The sequence below is a fragment of the Corapipo altera genome, unplaced genomic scaffold, assembly GCF_003945725.1.
Source record: "Corapipo altera isolate COAL_440 unplaced genomic scaffold, ASM394572v1 45, whole genome shotgun sequence".
NCBI classification, from domain to species: Eukaryota; Metazoa; Chordata; class Aves; order Passeriformes; family Pipridae; genus Corapipo; species Corapipo altera.
In genome coordinates, this window is record NW_020884877.1 from 16,765,373 (window position 1) to 16,785,085 (window position 19,713).

At 36.4% G+C, this 19,713-nt stretch overlaps 1 protein-coding gene across 3 annotated transcripts in view; it reads left to right on the forward strand.

Moving 5' to 3' along the window:
* The window catches only part of FIGN (fidgetin, microtubule severing factor), a 105,899-nt gene that overhangs the window by 29,551 nt on the left and 56,635 nt on the right, over positions 1-19,713 (forward strand). The window contains exon 1 of one of the 3 annotated variants that reach the window (XM_027637148.1): positions 9,821-9,870. The exons of the other annotated variants lie outside the window; for them this stretch is intronic. Coding sequence (XP_027492949.1) covers positions 9,852-9,870 — 19 coding nt within the window. The 5' untranslated portion in view covers positions 9,821-9,851. Of the gene's footprint in view, positions 1-9,820; positions 9,871-19,713 lie in introns of those variants that run through there. 3 annotated transcript variants of the gene reach the window in all.

Genomic DNA, 19,713 nt, shown 5'->3' on the forward strand with positions numbered 1-19,713 from the left:
TGCCAGGATTCCTTTTATTCCATCCTCTGTCCTGAGCTGCAGGAGTTGGTTTTTGTCCAGATCCACAAATGGAGCACTGCATGGGCAGCTCAGGACCATATTGCAAATGGTGCCGTATGGGGCTGGCACAGTTGCTGCTGAGCTCCTGTTCCTTTCTCTCCGGATGCTCGTAAAGCTCTCCTTTAATTTGTCAGTTGTGGAGTGCACATTTTAAATAATAAATGGGAAATCCAAATTCCTTTCTGTTTTTTCTTAGGATCTGCTCATGATCTGTTTCTGATTGTCTCCTGCTAGATGGGAATGAACACGCTGATGTATGTTCACAGGCTCTGATAGAGCATTCAAAGCAGTTACCAGTTGTTTTGTCAACAATATGCCTTTCAGTTTTACTCTTAAAACAGGACCAGCACAACAATAAATTGAAACTTCAATATTCACAGTGCTTCAGGTTCTGATAAATAGACACAGTAAGCCTAGTTATTTTTTAATATTCCCACTATGATGAAATAAGTTTAGCTGAATGATTCTGTAGAGATGAACAGTTTTGGCGTACTGAGCCAGGAGAACGGAACCGTGCGATGCTAAGTTCACTGATTAAACTATAGAAATTACGCCTCAGGCTGTGCTGTAGTTGTAGCTTCCTATGAAACTGTTCTTTTCATAATACAGCTGATAGACACAAGGCAATATAAAAATGTCAGTCATTCAAATTCAGGTATTTATACACACATTTCCAAAAGTCTTGCCCTATTTTTCAGGTGCTAAAATAGAGGCTGAAAAAAGTTGCTTGAGTAGCACTGTGATCTAGCAACCAGTGACTCTTGTGGTAGTCAGATAGGATTACTGAAGCTCCAAGGTGACTTTGTGAAAGAGTTAAATTTCGAAAAGGGAGTGGGGACAAGCCAGAAAGGATTTATTATTGTATTTGAAATTGTTTTCTGTTCAGACAATAGCAGTGTGATGACAATAACACCAACTTTCTTTTTTAAACTGGATCTAGGCTTCTGAATATTTTTCATATCCTCTGGTAGAACCTGTTGGAAATCTGTCCGCAGGACTCCAGACCATCTCACCTGAAAAACTTAGACTTGAAAAATTAGTGTCATGATAAGGAGTACCCATTGTTTTCCAAGTCCCTTGTTCCAAGACTTAGTTTGCCAAATTCAAAACAACCCTCCTGTGAAGACGTGACAAGACTCTGAAGAATTAGAACGCAAGTTCTCTGTCTTTAACTATGCTGGTTCTTTATTCTCAGAGATTTAAAAAACTAGCTACTAGTTTAAAATTGTTCATAGAGAACACTTTTGATAGGAGAATATGCATGAAAATGCTCTGTAGAAACTCCCTCTGCTGCATACAAACAGAACTAAATAAACAGCAGCAGAGTGGCTTTTGGTTTTGATTTTTCTGTATTCTGGAAAACTCTCCCATGGACAGACTAACTACATGACATTTCAGCCTGCTCTGAGGAGCTGAAGGTTAGTAACTGGGAGGAAGAAAAGAGAATTATGATAAAGGTTGATACCCAATCTAAATAAATATTTGAAGGCTCTTTAACAATTACAGCCTGTCGATTTTTTCAATGTGCAAAACTATTACATGCAAAGTAAGGTGCTGAGCACACATATTTCCTTTGATAAAATGAGTCCATCTCAATTCCAATACCTGCTTGACACAGTTTAAGAAAAAAAAAAAAAAAGAAGAAAGAGTTGGCTGAACAAAACAGAATTGTTTGGTTCTATTAAGAAATGTCACCATTTATCTAAGTAAAACTGTTAAGCTGTAACCTGTATCTTTTCTTTCACCTTGGTGTATGTCAAGGGTAAAGGTTCAAACCAATCCTTTTCATGTACATAATCATGGACTGCAATTAATTACAATCTAGTTCTTTTAAAAAGAATCCATTAAGAAATCATACCGGATGAGCAACCACTAAAGTAGCAAATTTGATGCATTAAGAATTACAGGCTTACCATGTAACTTTGTGTAGTTTTATCAACACGTAGAAGAACATTAAGTGTAACTCCTGTGTTATGGCAGTATTCACAGAAATGAAAATTAGAGGAAAAAATTAACATACAACTAAACCATCCTCTATCTTTTTCATTGGGAGAACATTGGCTGTAATTGTGCAGCAAGGAAAGCCTTTGCACAATCTTATGACAAAATGTTTGATGTTAAATAATGGTTTACAAACTAGTAAGTGACCACAAAATACTGCAAGCCAGTTTTTAGTGTGGAAAAATTGTCTTCCATAAAAGAATACAAAATAAAAAGAAAAAAAGTAATTTATTGCCCTGGAAGAAGATAAACTGGGTCTAAACAAGTTATCTGAGTTCTTGTATAGCATTGCAGCTGCCACAAAGCAGCCCTGGTAGACTGCTCACTAAAGCATTGGGCAGTTGAGACCCATCAGCTATTTCAGGTACTTAAACACTTGGTGATCTGACCAGGAATCTGGAGGGTGAGGTAGGAAGATATATCTGAAATAAAAAAGTACGTTTGCAAGAATGATGACAGTAACAAGAATCACGAGAGCTTAGATTGAAGACCTGTCTGTTTGTCTCTTGACAGAGGTCAGTAGTGAATGGTAGAGTCTGGATGCCACAAGTGTGGAGCTGTGCAGGAGCTGCAGACATTGAGGCAGAAGCCGTTTGCACCCACACTGCCATAGGCACTGCAGTGCTCAGCAGGGTGTTTAGTTTCCAAAGGGATGTAACTGTTTGCACTGTGTAAAGCCATTGAATGAGAAATAAGAATGTTTTAACTGATTGCCATAATGTCGAGCCATTGAAGCAGATTCAGGGAGAGCCTTTTTTTTTTACTCTGTGTACAATTGTTAGCTATTAGCTAATGTTAGCTAAATGCTAATGGATCTAATAGGAATAAAATAAGAAAGGATTCCATAGAAATGGCTTGAACTATCACACTTAATAGGCAGTGATAATCCTTCTGTAGTTTTTTTAATCACTATCAACTTCTATAGAAGTAATATTTTCCCCTGTCAAATTTCATAGATTGAAAATGTCTTAAAATTGTAATTTCCAGTAAATTTATACAGACTTTTTCATAGGAATATATATACTGCTGTGGGTACTGAATTAGAAAGTTTTAAAAAGGAAATAATTATAAAAGTAGAACCTTCCAAGACACAGTCTTCTGGAATCAGTCAGTGGGAAGATTCTTACTTATGGTGCCTCCAGAAATGTTCTGCCAGAAGGAAATACTGTATTTAAGACAGAGATAAGAGAATGGTAGACTTTTTTCTCTGGAAAAAAAAAAAGAGTTGGGTATTTTGTTGTTTGGTTTTTTTTTTTGACAGGCTCACTAGTGTGGTGGAAAGAGAAAGAGCTGCTATATCCTAGCGATGTTTTGTGGCAGTTAGGATCAGCTGAGGAATGTAGGCAAAGGTTTCACAATGGTTGTCTCTCATCTAAAAGGCCCCGTGGTCCTGCTCATGGGGTGCTTGACAGGGACCCAGGTTCTGGGGTTATGGTTCTGGGGCTGCAGGACAGTGGCTGTGGGATGCTGTGGTCATCTGCATCTTTTGAGGTTCACCTCTGCATCATCCTTGCTCTGTCATCAGACTGCTCTGTGGCTTTTACTCTCTAATGGTGGTGGTCATTGTGGTTGATGTCAGGAGGCACAGAGGTGGCAAGTGCAGTTTTATTATGAGTTGTACCTCTGCTAAGTCAATAGTTTTTGGAGAGAGAACTAGAACAAATGTCTGACTGGAAGAAACTACCTTAAGTTGCTTTTGTATCATTTAAATTGCTTTTCATCATTCACAGGATAGCTTTTTAGTAACAATCTTTGTCTTATACAATAAAAGCTTCATTCAGAAAAGCCATATTTAAGTATGGTTTTAAGTACATGAAGAAGTTTCAACTTTTTTAAAGCGAGATGCTCCTCTAGATGGAGTGTAGCTATATTAATAATTCCCTTTAAACATCTCTGGTGTAGAGTACTTGGAGAGGCTTTTTTGGCTGGTTGGGTTAGGGTTTATTTGTGTTTTGTTTTTGCTTTTGGTTTTTTTTTTTTCACATGTTAGGCCAGGTCATGTAGTTAGGAAAAAGCAGCCAAGTTTTTGGCACTGCAAACCTCTTCCTTTTAGTCAAGTTGAAATCTCTCTTCTTAAAATGGAAGTTTTTGTGTCATGTCCAGTGCTTTGAAAGTCCTTAGACTGTGAAATAATGAATTTATGTGTAAAACTACTAATGTGAAACAAAACATCTTCAGTAGGACTTAAAAGCATTGTGGACATTTCGAAGAATGTGCCCTAATATCACAATACTGTGATTTACATTTCCAGGTATACTGCAATCATTAAATATTGAGAATTGGATTCTAATACATCAAAATTAGGAACTGCTTTGCACAACTTTTATGCTTCACTCTTCTTAAAAGTAATTGGAGTATTTAACCTTACTCTCCCTCTGTTTACTAGAAAATGTTATTTTTTTAACAATTGTAAAAATACTGAAGCAGATCAAGCAGTTATTTTGACAAAGAGATTGAAACATTGTTGCCTAAATTCCACAAATAAAAAAGCCAACTAAATAATCACCCTGAGCAGATTTGCACAGGGACCTCAGTCAACCTTTATAAAGGATAATTACACTGGCGTTTTAACATGGGGCAAAGGAAATGATAAAAGTAGGGCATAAGAGACACTATTCCTATTTTGAGAAGACAGTAGAATAATTGGTAAGGGATTTTTATTGCTGCTTTATTATGCAGAGGGGTTTTTTTACTTTCACTCTTAAGCCCTGTGTTTTGTGGCATGAATCTGGGCAGAGATCTCCTAATGTATTTCTAGAACGCTTTTGAAGTTGTAGATGTTTGTGCTTATTTTCATCCTTTTTTCCTCTTCTATAAGGGTATAAATACAGGGCAAAACTATTTTTTTTAGGTTTGTACTGCCTTAATTTGACTATTTCTATTGAGTAAAATTCTAGAATTAAAAAAGTGGTATCTTGAAATCTTGAACTTCATTTCCAGTGTTACTGTAATACTTATGTTCTGTACTGCACCATCATTTCATGAGATCTAAAGATTAGGTTTCAGCAGCAAGTGCAAGCAGCACTACAGAATTAGCATTTTAAAACCAAGTAATAAACATTTATTATATTTTGGTACATTTATTTATCAGTTTTAATTTTTCCAAAAAAAGATTTTTTTAACAAACTTGCTTTCAATGGGTTTTTGTTTTCTTGGCTTTCTTGTGCGTTTTTTGCAAACAAAGATGATGAAGGAACTTGGCTCTTCTAGATTCAATGTCTGTCCTGGAAATAACATAAATTTATGTGCTAAAGAAGAGTTTCCCTATATAGGGAATAACTATATAAACAATAAATATGCAAGTAATTGAGTAACTCTGTGGGACATTTACTTATTGCCTTATCTTCTTTGCAAAAAATATTAAAAATTAGAAATACAAAATAGAAATTTTTCATTTAATCTTGCTTGGATTTTTTTCAGATCCCCTCTGATTAATTTAAAACACTTCACAATTATTTTGAAATGAGTCGTTCTATGCAAAATGCAGGCATGAATTACTAGTTTTGTTTTGGTTTATTTTTCAGGATTTGTGTGACAGAATTTCACCTAATGCTCTATCCAAACCAGAAAACTTTACTTAGTTTCAGCCCCAAATTACATCATTCAACCCTAGTAGAAGTTTTCTCCATTTCAACAAATCGAGCCCAAGTTTGTGTGACAGTGGATAGATGAGGTGAGCTGATGAGGGCCTGGGAGGCATTGCAATCAGAGTGGCAGGTGAGGCAGCTCTCAGTGAATGGATTTGAAGGACTAAATGTGAGGGTTTAGAAATGGAGGAATTGCCATAGTGGATTACAGCTGAAGTCCATAATGAAAATATCTCAAGTTTGTCAGTAGCTATTAGAAAACACATTAGAGAAGGGTGTACAAAAATAGGGTAACAATCAAAAACAATCTGAGAGGAATTGTATCAATTAAGTCTAGATCTGTTTTACAAAATCTGTTTCCTAAAGTTTGCTATTGGTAATCTTAACCCAAGGCAGTTTATCATGGTGTAATCGAATTGCACACACATCATCAGACTGGTATGAGTTTTCTTTTCCTATTTTTTAACCCCAGCTGTGGATTAATGCAGTTAGACAATGTGTTCCCTATGAACTATGAGTTATCTGACAGGAGATACTGATACTAAGATGAACAGCAAGGACTACTTTTAGTGTAATCAAACAGCTTAATTGAGTTTGGGACATTTGCTTTGAGTTAGATACAGTAGCAGGAAAAAATTTTATGGAAAGCTGAAGCTGCCTGTACTAAAATTTGCTCTTAATGTGGAGGCTCTTACAAGGACTAGGTAGCTGCAGAGGACTCACATCGTACAAATATACATGATTCATTTCAATTGGTCTTTTAAGTTTTTAAAATCACATTTTTCCTCTTACTGCACTGTTTTTGCCAGTGTAAAGATCATAAGTTTTATTTGATTATATTTTGGTAATCTGTTAAATGAGACTAGGTCACCTTGCACCACGCAACATTTCACTACACTGCTAAAACTTAATGCCATCTTTTTATCTTTCACTGAGTGGATGTCAGAGGGCACAATATTAATATAAGACAGGCATTTCTAATATTTCATGAATAGCTTTAAAAAAAAAAACCCCAAACTTCAAAAAATAAACCTAGGAAGCAAAAATTGACACTAGGCTGGTGAATTTAGTCACCTTTCTCAAATGTTGAATGGTTTTCCGTGTATGTATCTCATCTATCGCAAGACCTATTTTTTGTCAGGCAAGGCTATTGACAAGCACACGTGGTTTCCTTAGTTGAATATATTTTTTTTCTCTTGGGGTGGGAGGATGGAAAGATTTCCATGAAAAAGTGGTCAAGAACTGAAGGTAATACTCCAAAAATAAGACCAGTAGCTTTTCAATGGATTTAAGTTCACTATTAAAAACTGGGGGGCCTGGGATTTTGTGATCTTTTGTATTTTTTTTTTATTTACTTTACTTCCTGTGCCTTAGAAATCAGTCTATATTTTCCAGTTCTATAGCGTTGTCAGGTAGGTTAAATCAGGACCTTATGAAGTGTTCTAAAAAAAAGTACATACTGTTAGTAAATAATGGAGCCTTTGCCTCTATCTTTTTGTGTACTGCATTTGTCAAATGTGCTATTCCAAAATCACGTGGCAATAAATACAGATGTGGATAGCTATGTGTACATTTATACTTTTTTATGTTATATGTCTACAAATTTATTTAGCTATATCAGAATGTTGGGTTAGATACAGCTTTTTGTAACAATATCTTTGCATGCTAATTTTTATATATGGTAGAAAATACATAGTGCTTATCTGCTAAGACATGTGAAGGTGATGTAATTTTTTACATTCTGTGATACTTAAGGGTAGAAGAACTCTAGCAAAATTCTGAACATTAATACTTGGTTGGACTGATTGTGCTGTTAGGTTAAAGCGTAAGAGAGAGAGGGATAGCTATAGTGGTGTGTAGGACTTGAGCAGAATTTATCATTTAATAGGCTGGATAATGTAGTGAGAAAATGCATTAATGTTTCAACTCTAAATATTCATGGCCAAAACTTGATTAAGGTAATAGTGAAACTTGGTATCTAATTTATATGTAATAGTTTTGGAAAACAAGACCTTTAAGATCATCAGTCCAGTCATCTATTACTGCAGATGCCATGTCATGTAATTTCTTCCCTAAATTTGTTGAATTCCATAAAGTTATGGAGCTCCATGCTTAGCACTGATTATCTGCACAAAATTGATATTTTATTTAGCAAAAATCAGTGTTAATATGTTCACTTACATTAGCACGCTAGAAATTTAGAAATTAGTAGCTAGACATACTGGTTAAGTAAACAGTTTGAGGGAATTAATTAATTCCTGGTTTTTAAAATAAGTTTGCTAAGAACTGTCACTAGTTTTTTCCCTCCCCACAGTTCTACCATCTTATAAGTACAGAACAAATGCAGATCTACCTTCAGTATTGGCAACCCCCTCCCCCGGAATTAGGTGGTTTTAACAGACTCCTTGATTTCTTTATAAAATGTTGGCTAAGATAGGTGGCTTTCCAGGCAGATTTTGTGAACTAATAAGTGACCTTTACCACAACCAAATGTCACTGTTGAATTTCCTCGGCCCTTTAGACACAATAACTATGTTTTGTTTGTTTTGGTTATTAATGTGGGTTCTTTTTAATTCCCATATGCAAATGTAGAAATCTATCACATATGACAACATCTAAATTTATGGCAGTCCCGAGAGGACCTTGGGTCCATAAACCAGTAGCTTTATTATGTAATGCTGCATAAATGCTGTATTTTCATCTGTGACAGATATAATCTTGAACCTGTATTTTTCATGTTACTTAACTGTTTCAGAACATCATGTGTGAGAGAACACATCAAAATGGAAATTGCTTCTACAGAGGCAGCAATAAATATTGGTTGGGTATATTGCACTGTTGGGCTCCATGTGTTTTAGGATGTTCTCAATTCTCTTGCCCTAATCAACACTGTAAATACATGCTGCATTTTCTGGTCATTCATTTGTTGGATTAGCAATTTGATCCTTGCAGTTTCTACCATACATTTTGATTCTTTACTGTATATAGTCATAGTTATATAACAGCATCCCCTAACAAAATTACTCTGAAACCTCCTGTCTTTTCCAGCTGTTCAAAGAAGGGAAAATCATGCAAATTCTGTGCATTATATATAAGTTAACTTGAGTTACTTGAAGATTATCTAGTTAAACTGAGAAAAATCTTTACATTCATGCCAAAGTCTGTATCCCTGTGACACAGAAATTTACCATCTTCTCATTTAAACATTGGGATGGGTTATGTTTTGTTTTAAAAAAGGTACTTACTGTGTAACCTCCAGCAGAGAGTAAAATAGTTTATAGTGTGTTATTGAAAGGTATCAATATTTACAGTGATATGTGATATAAAAAGGAAAAAGAAGCAACATAGGTTAAATATGTCTGATTTTGACAATTTCATGCAGGAGGTTTAAGACAAAGTTGTTGGCATATTGCTTTTATTGAATACTCCCTGAAAGGATTTTGCTTAAGCCATTTCTCCTTTAAAGTCTTTATAAACATGTAGTTCATGTCCCATTTTTTAACAACTGTCTCCTTGATGCCATTGAGTTAGAATAGAATCATAGTTCCCCGTCTTGTCTTTCAAGTGAACATAGTACTGTGTTGGCCATGTACCTTATTTAGTTTTAGGGCCCTTTATTGTGTCAGTGATACCACTGTGTTTCCTGTGGAGCCTGAGTACTCTTATGAATGACTTTCCAGCACCGGACATAGTATATACCAATTTTCTATTGTATATTTTTCTCTGTGGATCAATATGGATTTTAATTAACATCCTAACAAAACTACAGTTATGCTCAAAGGTCTCTCTCCCCATGTGTCTTGCCAGAGACTTGGTCTTCAGCAAGTTCCTATCACACCACACATTGTCAAGAACAACCATAATTGAAATCGCTTTTCATTTATCCTGAGGCAAAGGCATTTTTCTTTTCTTTCTTTCTTCTTCAGTAGATATGCACAGAAGTTTGCTAACTGGGGGGATGGAGCTGCAAACCTACTATAAATATCAAAGGTGACTTGATAGAGATTCTTGGAAGAAATTTCCACCATACTGGAATGCAGTGGCACTGTTTCATTCAACTGCTTTTCCACATTGCATTACATTAATGACCGCCTTACAGGTTTCTTGGCAGATGAGAAGAAAAGGAAAGTTGGATGATGATTTTGAATGAAAGAGGATGAAGATGAACTGTTAGCCTTAAAGCTTGTATGAGGTAGTCAGAACATGAAGAGCTGTGAAATAGGTCAGTACTTTTGTCTTCTTTTTACATCAGTTGTTCTGCAGACTGCTTTTACAAATGTTTAGCTTATATTCACACACAGCACTGATATTTCTGTGTCTTCCCCTTGACTGTACACTATCTGAGATTATTTTCAGATGTTTTATCCCTTCTGTCATGTAGCTTTTGAAATCTCTTGTGCTAATAAGCATCTGATAGATCTCACCGGGAGTTCTTGGCTTTATCTTTAGTCTTCCTTCATTCTAACAATTCTGCCTACAGTACATACTGTTCACAGGGTAGATCTCGCATATTGCTGTTCAGCTGCCAGGCTCTTGAGTAATAAACCCTGCATTTCGTTTCTGAATGAGTGTAAATTACAATTTTAGGAGTGTTCTTCCTCTGAGAGCAGGCAGAGTCCAATGCCACATCCTTGACCATGGATGAAGAGTGCACAGCAGTCTGGAAAATGACTTTATCACATACCAGTTGGTTTCTTAGGATGCTTTCAAAAATTACACCTTATCTGACCGTTCCTTCTTGAAGTGGAAGAGCTTTTATGGTGCTCCTTGTGGTTCTTTCATATGGGATTTGGAAACTTGGATGTTCAATCCACAATGCCATTTCTTTTCAAGGTTCTGTAACCACTCTGCTGAACAAGCAAGTTAGAATTCAACACAATTTCAAGTCATACACAGCCAACCTAATAATGATTTTATTACTCAATCCAGTTAGACTTTGAAATGTTTCACACTGTTACTTAGATTTGAGAAGTTGAATCCAGTATTAATCAAAGCCAGAAAGCCCATTTGCTTTTACTGGATTGTGTTTGGATGTTCACTTGTCTAAATATTGCATTATTGTTATTTGCCCAAGGTATCTTTAGGTCTCTGAAACTGAAATAGGGTTCTCTATTCCTCCCATCTTACAGAACCCAGCAACTCCAGGATGATTGCTTACATTCTTTAAGGCTTTCAACTAATGTTTCCCACTGTGAACACACAGACAGCATTATATGTGATGGCAGTGGGAAGGAACCCCAAATGTTATTAATATCATATATACATTATCTATTAGTTTCCTTCTGTGTGTTTTCTGGTAGCACTTTAAAAATTGCCACAAGTTACCTGCATGGATTAAGGAAAGTAGTGATACTGCTGTGTTATAACATGGATTGGAATCTAACTAGATGCCCTTTTTAGTATCTGCATTATTATTGTTATTAAATTCTTTAGTCTTGAGGATAAAACTTTTAAATCATTCCATTACTTACAGCAACTTGTACTTTTGCTTAATAAGTTTTTCTTTATCAGATATTACTGTCAGCTGTGCTGTATCTAATACAAATACTGCTTATACACCATCACATGCTTAGATGTCATTTTATTAGGAGCTGCTGGCTCAGCAGAATGAGAATATTAATCTAAAAAAAGTGTATTTTTTTTCCAACCAACATAAACAAATCTATCCTACTTAGAGCTGCAGTGTCAATATTTTATACTGCGTGTGTTGACTTATTCATTGTGGTTTTTGGCATATGGGACAACTCTGAAGATTCCATTTCTGGCCTTTCATTTTAGACCACTTCAGGGTATTTCTGGCCCTTATCTGAGATATTTTTTCAGCCCCTGAATAATTTTCATGCATACTTAGATGTGCATTCTGAAATTCTTTAGAAATTCTGTATATTTAAACACAGTCCCATCTTGAACTAAACATCCCCTCCTTGGTGATATGGAGAGTGGGTACTCCAGTAAGTATGTTTCATTCTGAACAAAAGCTGTAGCAATTAAATTTTGCCCCATGTTCTAGACAATGTCTACAACTGCTAAAGCTTTTCAAGCTTTGACCTCAGCATAGATGGTCAACTGATTGCTGGAAGAGGAAAAACTTATATCTACCTTGGAAGGAAGGAAAGTTTGCTGAGCATTTCTAGCAAAAGACAGATAGCTTAAGATCCATTTTTGTCGATGCTGGGTTCTTTTCAATACCAAAATGTTGTAAAGACTTATTCAGTAGGTAAGTTTTAGCTTTATTACTTCTATGTTTAGAAGACCATTGTAGGATTATTGCATCAGTAATATTCTCACTCATACACCCATGGAAAATATTAAGAGTTTCTGATGCAAATACTAGCAAAGAAATGAAACACTGTTTGCCTTGTCCAAGATTTTCATTAGAAATGCTTTTCTCAGGTGTAAATCATCAGTTCTTTACATGTGTCTCATTCCAGAGCTCGTTCCATAGCATCATTATATTGTTGTATGTCTGATAGAGCCTGTCAGTGATAGCCTCACCATGAAATCAGCTTTTCCAGTTAACTTCTTGTCTAGATTTGTTGTTTCTGCTTTCTAGAATTTAACAGGTTTGCTTAGCTTTATCCTTTGAAAGTACTGGTTCTTGCTCGGAACTTCCTGTCCATGCTCTCTGGCTTTTCACTCCACTCCAGTTCAAAATATCATTACCCTCCAAAAAAAAAATGTTTGTATCTTTTATATCATCAAAGTTGTCTGGTTGAAGATAGTGCCAAAAAAAGTTATTCTTTTATGAAGGTGTTTACGGCTTCTGTGAATAATTCTTCTTTGATAGTGGTACTACTGTCATTTATTTCTTTGTCCCTACCATGTCCCTACCATGTGCTCTGTAGGTTTTGCTGATTGTCTGCAAAATGATGCAATTGTTGCTTTTCTCTAAAGAGACTAAAGAGGCCAACATGAGATGGCCACGTCCAGTTGCAAAAGGCACAGCAGAAGGACTCCTTAGGTGGTATATTCTGCAAGACACTATTCTTTCTGCGTTGTCTTTTCTCCTCAAGGGTGATCCTGCTGCTTTCTCAAAAGCATCAGCAGCGTTATAGATGGTGTGTCTCCAGGCCTCCCGATTGGAGGCCAGAGTAGACCAGTTATGTTGATCAATATGGCCAAGGCTGAGATGTTGTTTCAGGGAGTCCTTGTATCTCCTCTTTGGGGCTCCTCTTGCGGCAGCCGGTGGCAAGTTCACCATAAAGCAGGATCTTAGGGAGGCGGTGGCCCTTCATCTTTAGCCACCAGCGCGCTTGTAACAAACGTGGGTAGAGCCTTCCCCAAATCTTCGTTCCCGAAGCCTGGCCATGATGATGATGCTTTTCTCTCCTCTTTGTTAACCCATGTATTTCCATATGATAGTTGTCAAAACAGGTACAACTCCAAGAGGTGTTTTTGTTAAATTCCAGCTTGAAATTTCTGTACTGTTCTGGTCAATGCTCCTTGTAATATTTCTTGTAATATTTTGAATTCTTTCTAATTTTAAAAGTCTATTGGCTTCTGTAAGTATTCACCCTTTCCATCAAACAATTCTTGCCTTCAGTAATGTCCACTAAACTTCTCTGGTTGCCTCTTTCAATCCAAGAGCAATTCTAAATCCACTTCTCTCTGGTTTCAGTTTGAACAGTTATGTCACTTGTTTTCTTTTATCACACAAGTGTAGAGAACAGCATTCTTCAAATTCTGGAATAACTTCATAGCCACCTTCAACTGAATTTACTGAAAGCTGATATGTGTATCCTGTGCTTCAGAGACAGTTGATATCTAAAACACCTGACTACCTTTCTCTTTTGCTGGCACCTTTGTCCTGCAGGTATAGAATTTCACTCTTATTAATTATTTGGGGAAGAGAGTGTTGATTTAGCGCCATATTTGCTCCATTTAGTTTTGGGAAGTGTTTTACTCTTCTTCCTCTCACTCCTATATGACAGTGCATGCAGTGAGACTTCATCACCTGACATGCACATGAGATCGCTTTATTCTGTATCTTTCTCCAAAATGAGAACTCCTCATCACTCCTGCAGATAACCTGTTTGAAGGGACATATTAAAGACACAAGGGAGGACAGCACAAAGGTGAATGTCATGATATCACCATTTGTCTGTAGTCTTATCACCTCTTGTAAGCCTATCATCATTGTGTCAGTAGTCCAGTGACAATCTTGGCATGTGAGGGAAAGTTTTCATTAGTTTCTATCTTTCCCTAGTGGTAGCCCACCACAGTAGCACCAAAAGTTATTTTGCTGGCTTAGCTTCACCCAAAGATCTTTGCTTTAATTAGATGATCTACCTATCACTGATTCTGTAGACCTTAAGTGAGAATTATCTGGGAAAATGTGGGCATAAAGAATTGCCAGGTCTAGTACCAAGTATGTGCACATGCTAGATTTAATTCAAGATACTTCTGAGATGGGTTTTTTTGCAGGTTTTTTTTCAAAAGATCTCCACTCTGTCTTAATCGCAATACCTCTGATACCCATTTTCCTTGCCAGCCTGAAGGGAACTGGGAGGGTTTGAATGGTGCACAAATGGCCAGAATTCTCTTGGTCTAGCGACAAAAGTGTTTTGGAATGGGACATCCATCACCAATAAATAGCAGAGAAAAGGGTTGTATATCAAGGTTGCCCTGTCAGAATCTACTTCACTAGAAACAGGCTAAGATCTGGGTTTTTTTTAAGGATCTCAGTTATGGCCTGAGAATTACCTAATTTTTTTTGCCAATACCTTAATGAATAGGAAAACAAGTATGGGTGTTTCCCAAAGATGATACTAGTACTTAAGAAAGTATATGTTGCAATGGAGGAACATATTACTTATGAGGAAGAGCAGCTTAATCTCACAATGTAAAAGCTGTAGCAGTTGGTTCTTGTAACCTCTGAAAATTAAGGGGGGGGGGGGGGGGGCTGTTGAAGAGAGTAAGTCTGGGCAGCTCTCTAGTATAGTTCTAAGATATTCTAGGGTTTTAAAATAATAATTTTAGGAGGAACACTTCTATTTCTCAGGTTAATAGAAAAGCAGAGAGAAAACCTAAAATATCACACAAATCTGTGATGACCTTGATAATTAGCATTATAAATCCAAGTGCAAAGGCAGCTGGTTCTAAAATGAGTGCCACTAAGGCAGACTCTTCACAGGATTAGTTTTAGTTCTTGATTTTTTTCTCTTTTGCACTGATTGCTTCAAATGATGGGAGAAATTGGAAACATCTTTGTTATTCAGTAGCCAAGTATTTTATCCTGTTTAGAAGAAATAGAAATGGTAACAATATTTATGTTACTAAGTAACATAAACTCCGGTAACATAAATATTGTGGTCCTTTACTGTGGTCCCTTCCAACATCACCCATTCTGTGATTTACCAGGACAGTTACCAAAATGAAATTATTAATATAGTTGTCTTTGGTATAAAAGGAAATAAAAGGGACAAACATTCCTGTTCATGAAATAAATTAAACTTAAGACTGTCATATTATTTATTAAAATACATGTTCATGTATTTGTGTAGTTCATACTTATAAATGGTGTATATATAAATGGCCCTTCTCTTGGTGTCATTCTTAGGTGGCTTTTTGTGGCATCCTTTTCTAGGAATTCTGGAGCTGACCTCACTCTTTAATACAAATATTTAAGAAAAAAATACTTAGCTCATGTTTAAAGAAAATAGTCTCATATGGACTGCAGAGAAGATGTATTTAATATTAAATGCTAAGGCTACAGAGAGTCTAAACATTCTTTGTCCATACTAGAATTAAAACACATTATTTGAAAGATTTACAGAACTTGATTTTAAAATACAGCACTTGTTTCTTGCAAAAGTCCAGTTACCTCTTGTGGAATGAGTTAGGGCCATCTAGAAAGGTCCAGTCTTCAGCCATTATTTTTTTCTCTCATCTGGAAGTTGAAGGAAAGTACCACAGCTGAAGTAAAGAAAATGTTAACCTAAGGTATTTCACTTTGCTTTGTACTGAAGCTGACCAAAATTGCTCCTGTTTCAGGTGAGAAAGGTTGTCTCCAATGGATGGACAGATATTAGGAGTTAAGTGTGGTAAATCTTTGAAACAATTGGATCTGCAGCTTTGCTTATGTCGCCGGTTTTAGACAAGCACTCTTTATAAGGGTATATTTTTTTTTCCAGAGTGAGACTGCAATAGGACTTTGTAATTTATAAAATAAATGTAAATTTATAAAATAAATATATATAAATATATATAAATAAATATATAAAATTTGTAGTTATCATGGTGTTAGTGATGGGAAGCTACCAAAAATCACAGATTGGGAACGATGCTATTAGTGGTTCACTTCACTGTTAAAACACACAATTTATGTAAACAATGTTTATGTGTCTTCAGCAGGGTTCTACTCAGCTTAGTTATTGCATCTTATCGCTCATGTAAAAATATATTTTATTGCATAGTGGTGACCTTCCAGTATATTTTTTTGTTCATTATTGTTTAACCAGACAGAGAAAATTAACAACAGAGGCTTATATGCATTTATATATGTCTGTGTATCAGTATACACATACATAAATATGCACTTACATATTTACATACATGTATGCACATATATACATGTACGTGTACGCATTTGAATGTCAAAGCATCAAATGTATAAAAATCCACACAGTAGGTTATGCATGAAATCTCTAAATCTACTGTCAACAATCAGTATCACTAGTCCTTCCCCCTTCCTCAGGAATTTAGTGCTTAATGTGATTCTTTTGGCTTAAAATTGAAGAATTTTATTAGTTGCTAAAGCTATTCAGTAAAAGGGTATTTCAAAAAGAAATGTAAATTGTAAAATGCAGTGGGACACTTACTGAACTGTTGGTATTGTTTTGTCAAAAACTGATTTAAAATGAACTAGAAAATTGTCGAACCATCAAGGTATGGGATGTGGGAAAGTTAATATATTAAAGAAACACTATCATGAGAAGAAGAGCTATTTTAAAAATGATATTTTAAGAAATTCACTTATATAGAGAATAGGGCAAAATCATAATCTTTTATGAGCCCAATAAAGACTACCTAGCTACTCCCACTTGATACAATACTTTTCTTATTGAACTTAGAAAAATAATCTACTACAGAGGACTTTTTTGTGCAATATAGGTTTAGTTAGCTTTTTAACTTAAAATGGAAGAATGATGATACTGTGCTTTGAACTGATGAGGCTGATGCACAGTGCCCTGGACCAGCATGTGAATGGAGTAATGTATGTAGGGGCAGGGCTGGTGCCCTGCAGTCCGGGTGTTCTGATTTGACTTACTGCTACGGCACTGGCTATACTGACAATCTATGTGGTTTGGGAGGGGACTTATAGTAGTACCTGCTTTAAAGATAGAAATATGCTTTTCTTTCTTCAACAAGACTTGGGGGTATAATTTTTGCTTTTGAGACAGGCTGCACAAGGAGCTGAACAGGAAGTTAATCCTTCCTATTTTATTTGGTGTGGCTTCTTGAGACTGGTCCACTGTATACGATGATCATGAGGCATTTTGGAAGATGATTTTACTTAAGATCACTTGTTAATGTTTGTTTAAATAGTTACCTCAGGCATTTAGAGTACAGACAAAAGATAAGAACAATTAGTATTTGTATTTTACTTTGTATTTTTGTAATTTGTGGTTCCTCTGAATATAACCTGCTGATAGTAAGACATGGTAAAATATTTGCATTTCCTAGTTCTCTTACTGTGTGACTCCTTTCTACTTCAGTCTATTCTTACATGTCCTTATTTGTGGTGTGTAAGTCACTGCAAGGGTGTGGGCTGTTTAATTCCTATTAACCTACTGAGCTGTTAAAAACTTGTGTTAGAAATACGGATTTTCATGCAAAGTTCAAATGCAAGAGAATACTTTATAAGGAAACCTACCCTTAATGGAAAACCAAGTTGACAGGACCTCCACCTGAAATTGTAACCTAAAATGATTTCAAGCCCCACCTAGGATTGTTGCATCTGAAGCATAATGAGTCTCTTTAAAAAGTCGTCTGGCTTTGCTTATTTGACAGTATTTTAGAGACAGTCTAAGCCTTGTTCATGTTGGTAAAAAAATTCCCATGGATTTCTGTGGACTCTGAGTTTAACTTCTATTTAACAACGGCTCTCGGTGGTCTGTTGCTGCTCAGAGGTGCTTCCTTTCCCATGTACCACCACTTGTGTCTCTGGATTTCCACTTCTCACAAAAGTTTGTAAGCAAACCCCAGGCAGCACAGAAGGCCGTTTGTTAGAAGCACCGGGATTGAGTTTGAGTTGGCCTCAGAGAGGTCTTCAGAGCTAGAAGGAATGGAAAGACCTGAGGGCATTTGACAGTATCCTCTACACATCTACAGTACTGAAAGAGCATCTCTTTGAAACTGTTTTAAGGGGAAATTATTACATGTCAAAATATATTGCTTACATTTTTAATCAAATTTTGTCTGTCCTGTCATCTTTGGCAAGCATTAATTAACTTGAAAAATCTTGCAGTCTGTGCTTGTTTATAACATGGTGGCTGTAGTTAGAAATTAGTTAGAGTTCCATTCCTAAAGTGCAGCCTACCTCCCCATTAAGAAAGTCTTTGTTTCCCTATGAAGAGCCTTGTCGTGGCTATAACACTTTTTGAAAAATACTCCCTGTGAGCCATCTAAGAATCAACACAGGGTTCAAATGTGTTTTCTTCCTTAGGAGCCCAAGTCTACCTTTCACCTATCTCTGCACCCTGCTCTCTTCTCCCCACCACTTGGAGAACAATGTCTGAAAAAAGTTGTCTTCTTACCATTTCCTCCCACTTGCTCTACTCCTCTGTACCCAAGTGCCTCCCAGAAGCAGTTGAAGGGTTCTCCTAGGGAAGGTGAGTCTGACTGTTTTGGCAGCCTGCTGCTTTAGCAGCTGAGACCCAGCTCTCTCCTTTGGCACAGACAAAGCAGATGTCGCTCATCAAAATACGTTCACCATGGTAAGCACGGGAAAATGAGCCGATGGGAATACGATATGAATACCTTGGAAAACTGCAATTATGATTAATGCTTCAAGTGCTATTTACTTTAACATTTGACCAAGACAACACTGCTAATTTCTTTTAGCTCAACGTGAAATTTTGAGTCTAATTGTTCTAATTGTCAGAAAAAGGAAAGCTGCCAAAAACACACACTGATTTACCTCCCCCTTGATTCTGTTGACATCACTGAAATTGCACAGGATACTAATTGTTAAAGAAAGTTACTTTTGGGCTTCAACTTCTTTCTGCAAACATCTGTCTCTGATATAAAAGCTTAGAATTTAAGATCCTTGAACTTAATGCTGTGAAGCAGATGAGATGAAAAAAATCCATAACTCATCTTTTGCAGCTCTGCAATGTCATGCAACCTTGGGGATAGGGGCTTAATTGATCTTTACAAATTAAAATCACAAATGAGCCAACCACTGGAAAACAGCAGTAATGGCTAAAGGAAAAAACACCTCTGAATTTGATATGGACCATTTAAGTATCATAACGTATAGAAATAACATATGAAGCCTTTGGAGAAAGTAGTTCAGCTCTACCACTGAACATCTTCAGACTTAGACACTTATTGAAGATTATATACTGACATGAGAGTGGACTGGTCTAATCTAAAATCCATTAGGCTACCAGATCTATCATTAAATCAGAAAATCCACCTCTTTGGTCCATAGACTGATGTGATGCATGGATGGCAGAGTGATGTGGGGGAACCTCTCACTGCCATGAAGATATTTATCACTGTAATAGAGAACAAACTGAAGGCCCTCATGTAACATGCAGCAGAGACAACAGCCTTGATGTTCCTGTCTCCTACATCTTTTTCAATAAAAGGAAATTGCAAGTACTTTTGGAAGCAGCAGGAACTAGGGGAATGGCCTTTTTTTCTCCTCCGTCCCTCCCAGGAATATCCCAACCTCTTTGTAAAGAATTTTATCATGCCTGCTTTCACTGAAACCTTTGCCATCTTTTGTTTGCAAAATTCCTCTCTGTTTCTAATAGTACTTTTGTAAGAAGTGGTTTCAGGTTATACATGGCCTGTTTTATCCCTTTGCCATATATGAGGCTCCAAATATATTTGC